Source organism: Telopea speciosissima, chromosome 8 (genome assembly GCF_018873765.1).
Source record: "Telopea speciosissima isolate NSW1024214 ecotype Mountain lineage chromosome 8, Tspe_v1, whole genome shotgun sequence".
Lineage (NCBI taxonomy): Eukaryota > Viridiplantae > Streptophyta > Magnoliopsida > Proteales > Proteaceae > Telopea > Telopea speciosissima.
In genome coordinates, this window is record NC_057923.1 from 5,663,955 (window position 1) to 5,672,467 (window position 8,513).

The 8,513-nt window shown below is 38.1% G+C and overlaps 1 protein-coding gene across 1 annotated transcript; it reads left to right on the forward strand.

Moving 5' to 3' along the window:
• Window positions 1-6,893: 6,893 nt before the first annotated feature.
• On the forward strand, window positions 6,894-8,513 carry LOC122670778 (mitotic spindle checkpoint protein MAD2). The gene is made up of 7 exons (XM_043867759.1): window positions 6,894-7,042; window positions 7,148-7,163; window positions 7,273-7,403; window positions 7,590-7,710; window positions 7,798-7,901; window positions 8,020-8,141; window positions 8,272-8,513. The coding sequence occupies exons 1-7, from the start codon at window positions 6,970-6,972 to the stop codon at window positions 8,323-8,325; spliced, it is 621 nt and encodes a 206-aa protein (XP_043723694.1). The 5' UTR covers window positions 6,894-6,969; the 3' UTR covers window positions 8,326-8,513.

Genomic DNA, 8,513 nt, shown 5'->3' on the forward strand with positions numbered 1-8,513 from the left:
GAGATTCAGTACTCAAAATTCTTTCTTTTTATTCAATTCCTTTCTATATTTTCTTCCTTTTAAGGTGGAATCAAAACTACCATTAATATCTTTTTGGGGATGAATCGAATCAAAGCAGCCAAATTCTATGGCGAGGATGTCCTCATTCATGACTTATCTATAAACAAGGTATGTTCTCATTCATGTATTCATATACAGAGATGAAAACCCATTTTCAGGGATTCCTTTTGGTTCAAACATGGGAATCTGCTCTTTAATGGCAACAATGAAAGAAAAAGGTGAAGACAATATTTCGACTTTACCTTTATCTATGAAGTCAAAATGAACACATATGGAGAAAAAAGAGAAAAGCAGAGCTTTGCAGGTTTTGGAGAAAAAAGGACAGAGTGGGTGGGCAATGATGTAATAGAGTGCTAGCATCAATAATGCATGAGAAATTATGGTTAGAATGTTAGTATTACATCTTTATCTGCAATTTTGGATTTTCAGTCATTAATCACTAATCATTGATACGATTGATAGTGGAGAATCCATTACCCATCTATGTTCTTAGCTTCAGAGAGGAAATTATGGCGGCTCTCAAGTCCCAACTCAAACTAAAAAAATTGAATCCCACCTCCATATTTGGTTGGTTCATTGCTTCAAAAAAAAAAAGGTTCAACATTTTCTGGTTCTATCTCCATTAAAAAACTCAAATTCTCTGTACTACAAACCCAGTTTTCTCTTGACCTTTATCTGTTCCAGTATTGGAGGCGCTGCAGTGCGCATCGTGCGGCATAGCAGCACCCATGTTGTGTGCACAATGGGACCTACTGTGCACACATGTCCGCTGCTGCACCGCACGATGGCACAGCAGCGGATAAAAATTCCTTGTGATTATGGTATATGATATAATAACAGGCGGCTTTGTTAATGGGAGAATGATGATGTATAATATATTCAAGAATGCACTCACGGTGTCGACACTTTTTCATATGTTCTGAAGTAGAGTCCAGAGACGGAAACAGAGAGAGAGAGAGAGAGAGTCTCATAAACATCAAAGCCACTAACTCCAAAAAGAGAATCTCTTTAGATTCTGTGGAGGACCACCACCACCATCAAAGACTCTAGAGAGAATAGGGTTTTAAAAAAAACCCAAGAACCGGTATTTGGATTGGTCCAGCCGATTCTGATCTGGATCAGTGAGGAATCGGTAACCCAAGAACCGGTATTGGGATTGGTCCAGCCGATTCTGATCTGGATTAGTGAGGAATCGGTAAGAATCGTATCTTAACCCAGTTTTTTAGAATGAGATTGGCCAAGCCGGACATTTGAATCGGCCGATCCAATTGATCTGACACTGATTTTTAAAACCCTAGGTTGACCGGGTCAGGTGACTCTGGTTGGTTGTTATTTCCATCTCTCAACTTTAACCCTTTCAAGGAATTAATTCTCTACATTGATTCCTGCACTACATGATCTTCACTCCCATTTTCTTGGGAAACCCTAAAAGGTGTTGACTAGGTAAACAATTTGTAAGTATCAATGGTGATTTAAGTGTCACTTGTCACATAATAATGCTCACAATAGTTGTTAGAATCATGAGTTAACCAATAGGGAAGAAGCGTCTTAGGCACCCACAATTTGGCATGTCTCATACTTTGGGTTAAATAGATCTCACCATTGAGAATGCTTATTAGCAAAAGAAGATCTTCCCAAACCTAAATGCATCAAACTTGGTCTAGTGTCCAACATGATTTGGGATCAATTTAGTGATTTTTTTAAGGGTGCAACTTGTTGTCATCAAAGTGATCGTATATAAAATTATAGGATTTATTTTCATTAAAAAACAAAAAGTGTTATCATAAGGGTAAAATAGTAAATGCATCAAACTTGGTCTAGTGTCCAACATGATTTGGGATCAATTTAGTGATTTTTTTAAGGGTGCAATTTGTTGTCATCAAAGTGATCGTATATAAAATTATAGGACTTATTTTCATTAAAAAACAAAAAGTGTTATCATAAGGGTAAAATAGTAAATGCATCAAAATTGGTCTAGTGTCCAACATGATTTGGGATCAATTTAGTGATTTTTTTAAGGGTGCAACTTGTTGTCATCAAAGTGGTCGTATATAAAATTATAGGATTTATTTTCATTAAAAAACAAAAAGTGTTATCATAAAAGTAAAATAGTAAAATAATATTTTCATTTCTTTTTCATCAACTTTGGTTACAATAAGAATTTTCCTTGTTTTTCATAGATGATTCCACACTCATTTCCCTGCTCAACTTTCAACCAGGGATTTAAAAATCGGATCGGATTGACCGAAGTCAGTTCTGCCAATCTTTGTATAAAAATTAGGGTTATGGTGTTTCTAAGCCAATTCTAATCCGATCTAGATCAGAATTGGTATCGGATTAGAATTGGTCGGGACCAATCTGGATTCCAATTCCAGATTTTTATACACTGCTTCCAAGCATCATAAGTAGGGGGAAGTCCCTAATATGAGAATCTCAAGTGACAAATTTACTGAAAGGCCACAGGATTTCATTATTATGAAATAGACATTCTTGTTGTAAATTTTTTAGGGAAAACGTTTTCTATAGTAATACCCTCTCTCTCTCTCTCTCTCTCTCTCCTCACATGAAAATACCTTTCTACACTCTATGCACAAAATCATTTCATCAGTCCTCACCGGTGCACTTCTTATGTTGCATGCTCAAAGATATCTTCCCCCCCCCCCCCCTACATTGTTGAGAATTTCAAGTTGATGACCCTAAAAAACCAGAGTCCATTTGAACTTTTCAAAGCTTATGCTAAGATTTCGAGATTATGGATGTAGCCTATTTTGGAGGATATCAGACATCTAGCATCATTAGGAGGAAAACTATATTGTCGATTTCTTAGCTAGGAAGGCCTTGTTTTTTTTTTTTGGTGAAAGCTAGGAAGGCCTTGATGATATCGTGAAGACAACTTGGCCGAATTCCACTCTGTGGCTGAGGGAGCCTTGTATCTGCCCATAAACATGTTCGTCACATCATCATCAATAAATTTCTAGTTACCCAAAAAAAAAAAGGTCATGGACTAGATTAGAGTGAAAAAATCTTAGTCTAAGAACAAGACGAGTTAGGCTAGGATTAATACATTGGGTCAAACCTAGCCCAAAATCATATAGGCATTAGGTATGATATATTCATGTGCCATAATTAATATAATGCATATAATATATGGTCTAAATATGGGATTACTTCTACTTTTTTTTTTTTGTGGTAAAGATTACTTCTACTTCATCTCCTAGACTCAATAGTCCCTTTTACGGGCTCTAGGCTTCTAGCTACTAGTAAAAGGGTATACTAATCCTTCTACAAGGTTTTTTTTTTTTTTTTGGCAAGTGAAAATCCTTCTACGGGTTTTATTTTTTCATAAAAGGAAAAAATGAAAGAAAAATATATAAGAAATAATAAATAGAAATCGGGTAAAATATATTTGGGGTACCTAACTACGCCTTGGGTACCCTCATGTTTCATAAATATTAGGGTTAATTTCACGGACACCCCCTCTAAGTATGTAAAATGTCACAGACACTCTAAACTTGGACAAAATGTCACAGACATTCCCCAATTTTTTATTTTATATCGACTTAGTCCACTCCGTTAGGTCTTAGCACTTAAATCCCTGTTAACTTTTTTATAATGACGAAATTGCCCTTCCAATAGGGTGAACTCCCCATAATACCCTTAAGGGTAAAACCCCAAATACAAACACAATTCTCTCTCTCTTCATCGTTTTCACTTGCTGAAGGGGTAAGAAACAAGAACAACGAACTTCTCCACCTGCAATCGAAATTTCTTTCTTGCTGCAAAAGCTGAGTTCTGAATGTAACCTATGAAGATTCCTTTCTCCCATTAATAAGGTAATTTCTTTGAAATCAAAGTTTAGTTCTGAAATTCTGAGTAGAGATGACTTGAGTCATCCATTGCTTACACAAAGCAACCAACACTCTATCCTCCTTCCTCCTAATCTACACAGTTGACAATGAAAGCTTTCCTCTGTGTGCTACCACCTTACCACCTTCAATCTCCACCTCTTCCTACAATTTACATGAACAATCCTTAAAACAAAACCGTAGCTGACAACATTTTCAAGCTGAGTTCTAATGAACCTCAGTTTGATTCCCACACAAATTAACCAGGATCTTAACCGTAGAGAAGTAGGAATTATCGAAATCGAGGGATAATTTGATGTCTCCTTTATAAGTTGATATAACTGCCTCTCCAACTACATTGATAATGGTTGCTATTGCACCCACATGACAGTTCCCACTTCGACCCTCCAAAGTATGAAAAAAACCCTTTTAACAATATGGTACTGTTTTGAATCTTGGAAAAATAAGATAAGGAGATTACAGAATGGTGCATGGAAATTAACAAAAAGAGCTCTACAGATGGTAGAAGGGAAGAGATGAAGGAGAGGATAGGAGAGAAAATAAGAAATTACAGATAAGTTAGGATGAAGTTTGAGGTTGCAGAGGATCCAACCCCTCCGGGAGTGTAGGACTTTGATGTTACAAAGAGAAAGGTATTCAATCTCAAGACTGGTGCTACCCTTCTGTCCAAGCTCTTCTAGCCATTTCTTTGCTTTCTCCAGGAGAATCTCTTCCTCATTTACCATCTTCTTCTTCACGACTTCACAGGCACGTGTTTTCAGTTGAATTGTTTGTATAGAACTCAGCTTTTGCAGTTTCTTCTTTAGATCTCCAATAACACCCATCAACATCGCCCTCCATTGCCTCCTCTGTTCCGCAAGTCGCAACCTGTTGCCTCCTTTGTTTTCTTTGCAGGCATAACCCAACCTTGCAAAACTTGTTCTGGCCATACCTTCTACAAGCCGAAGCTTGTAAACCTCATGGACATGAAATATTGAACAAGCCAAGAAAGCCAGGGGTTTCGGCGGCGGCAGTGGTGGCGATGATGGTGGTGCTGGAGGAAGAAGAAGAAGAAACGGAGAGAGGAAGAAGAGGAAAGGGGGTTTTGGGGATGAAGATATCTAAAGGGCTAAAATGGACATTTTAACTTTGGGTGCTAACTGTGCTTAACGTCAGGGGGAAAGTTGATATTTTGACAATGATTGATATGTCCATGATATATTGCATACTTACAGGGGGTGTCCATGCAATTAACCCTAAATATTATGTCTGAGAAACCTTATGTTTCATAAATGCTACGTTTAGGCTTTTTCCCTCTTAATATTTTCAATTTTGCCTATGGATATTATGTTTGGTTTTTTATTTTTTATCCAATTGCGTAGCACCCATCCACAAAGGGTAACAGACAACCCTTGGGGGAGATAGCAAGGAGGCCCAATAGTGCTCTGCTCCTTTGACGCGGTGGCAAGCAAAGATCACATCCATTCCGTCATGGAGGAGATGGTGGTATGGACAAAGTACCAACTCATTGAATTGATGATATATATATATATATATGTTGTGGTAACATGATATTGAGGAATAAAACATGCATATTTATATAGTACTATGTTATTATTGTAATAAAAGTTTGGCAAAAGTTTTTATGCACGATCTAGCTTGCAAGTACACAATCGGCTTCATGAGCATCAGATGAACATAAATGCCCGATCAAAATGATCAAAACCCGGCCCCTATTTGATGCATCATTGTTCAATTGAGAAAAATGACCAAGAGAATCTCTTAATCCACAGGATTTAACCGGCTTCATTTCATCTACAGTGAAGGGAGAATCTCTTAATCCACAAGATTTAACTGTTTAATTGGATTGAAAAAATATATTTTGGACCTTCGACAATAGGAGTAGGAGTTAACGATGACATTTACTATTCCAAGAATCCAATCAGATCATTAAATCACATTAGTGAGGAGAGATTGATGATTCATATAATTTATGGTGCGATATTCTTTGTCCAAGAGTGCACGGGAGTGTAGGCTGCACCAAACGCATGGGGCGGGATGGATGCGTCATTTCAATCATTCAGGGGGCGGACTGGTCATTTCACCCACCCCCATGTGTCTGGGCACATCCTACACCTTAGTGTAGAGAAGATTTCCCCATAATTCATATATAGTTAAGGCTTAAGGTGTAAATCGGGACTCTAGGTAGTCGGGATGATTCTTAATTGATTCCGCTCCCAAATGCCTAAACCCAAAATTGTCTCGTCTAATAAACTGTTCCGAAATTAGGGTCCGGTCCTGTTCAATAACAATTTGGATCCTCTACTGCCGAGCTGCCCGACAAGGACTGTTTTGCCAAGACACGTTGAGGCGTGCAATGATCGCCTTACCCCTGCCCGAGCGCCTTGCCCGAATGGGGGTAAAGCGATCATTGCATGTCTCACTGTGTCTTGGCAGCACGGACCCGCCGGGCAGCTCGGCAGTAGATAATCTTGATCCGTTCAATAATGGGGCGGTTTATTTTTGGTTCCCTAACGATTCTGGGCACTCAAAACAAGTCGATAACTACATAAATAAATTCCCAAGGCCTTCTCACTTTTCAGCCTCGGAGGCAGAGGTGGGATTCTGGGAATTCCTTGAGGGCAATTTAGTAAGATGTTGATTTTCTCAAAAACAAAAACAAAAAAAAAAAAAAAAAACAAAAATGGAGGTGGAGCCCTCCCTGGCTCCTTAGTGGAGAATTCAAAATTTTACCGTTGTAAGTGGAACAGATAAGGAAGAAACTAGCCGTTATTCTGCTCTTCCATCTCGCTCAAACCCTACCTGATTTCTCTGCATTTTCAGACATTTGGTCTTTTCCCATTTTCTCTTCTTCTTAAGATTTGCTAATAAACAGAGACAGCAATCCATTTTCTTCTCCGATTGATTATTGAAAAAAAGAAGCTTTTCGAGTTTCGAGTTTCTCTCGCTCTGTGACTTTGACGAAACCCATTTTGATCTGTTCTTCTTGTTCTTGGAAGGAACACGGCTCCATTCTATCTTGAACCTAACCAGAAAGATATCTATGGCTTCGAGAACCATCACCAAAGATATCATCACTCTCCGGGGTTCTGCAGCTATCGTCAGCGAGTTCTTCGGTAACTTTCTCATCCCCATTTTCTGCTCTTTTTTTTTTTTTTTTCTTTCTTTCTCGACGAGTCTTATTGACTTTCACTGATTTCTGTAAACCCTTTATCCAACAGGTTATGCTGCAAACAGGTAAGTGAAATCGAGAATCTTCTTTCTCAGATTGTCTTTTTATGTGAAGTTTAGGTTTTGCAATTGCATGACCCTGAAAGAACCCAAATCCGATTGATATTATTCGCAGTATTCTGTACAACCGTGGAGTTTATCCGGAAGAAAGTTTCGCCAAGGTAAAGAAATATGGGCTCTCAATGTTGCTAACTGAAGATGAGGGTGTCAAATCCTTCATGTCCAACCTAACCGCCCAGTTATCAGGTATATTCTCTCTCTGTCTCTGCTTATTTTACCAACTACTGGTCTAGTTTCTGATATTGAAGAAACAGATAGAGGGATTAGTTTCTCTAGTATCAGAATTCTGAAAAACTTTCATTTCATTCTTTGATTTTGTTCTCTCTTTTTTTTTTTTTTCCCTGTCTGGGTTTCGGGGTGTGTGGCTAAAAGAATGGCTAGAAGCAGGGCAGTTACAGAGAGTTGTTCTGGTGATAATGAGTAAGGCCACTTCTGAAGTACTGGAGAGATGGAATTTCAGTATAGAGACTGACAAGGAGGTGGTTGAGAAAGGGTTAGTTTGATTTCCTATTTTGAAATCACAAAATTAAAGAGTTCTGGATCTGATCTGTTTTGTTTGATTTGAAATTTTGAATCATAGGGTTTCCAAGGAAAAAAGCGACAAGGAGATCATGAGAGAGATTCAAGCCATTATGAGACAGATAGCCTCCTGCATTACTTACTTACCATGCCTGGACGAACCCCGTAATCTAATACTATCATCCTCTTCTTCTTCTTCTTTTCAACGTTACTTTCCCTGTAAATTCCATGGAATTTCCTGATTGAATTTTACTTAATTCATCTATTTGCCTTGCATTTGCAGGTGTTTTCGACGTTTTAGCCTATACAGATAAAGAAGTGGCAGTCCCATTTACCTGGATTGAGAGCGACCCCAAATTGATCAACAACCCACAAATGGTGAAATTGCATTCTTTCGATACCAAGGTGTGAGGGTGTTCTATTTAAACTGCAATTATAATGTTCTTCTCTTAGTTGTGGGTTGTGGGTTGTGGATTTCATTGATAAACCAGAGCCTGAAAGTCACAGCTGACATTTCAACCTTGGATTTATGCAGATACACAAGATTGATACCCTTGTCTCATACAAGAACGATGAATGGGACGAATAGAACTGAGTTCATGTTTGTTTTTCGCTTATTTTACTTTACAATTTCTGTCATTGGGATGTATGAGTGAGAATTCTGTGAATGAATTATTCACATATCAGGATGATGATGATGATGAGAATTTGTCAGTGTAGGACTTCTCTTGTTTTGTGGATTTTAGAAAAGTATCAAAGAAATGAAAAGCCCTGTGA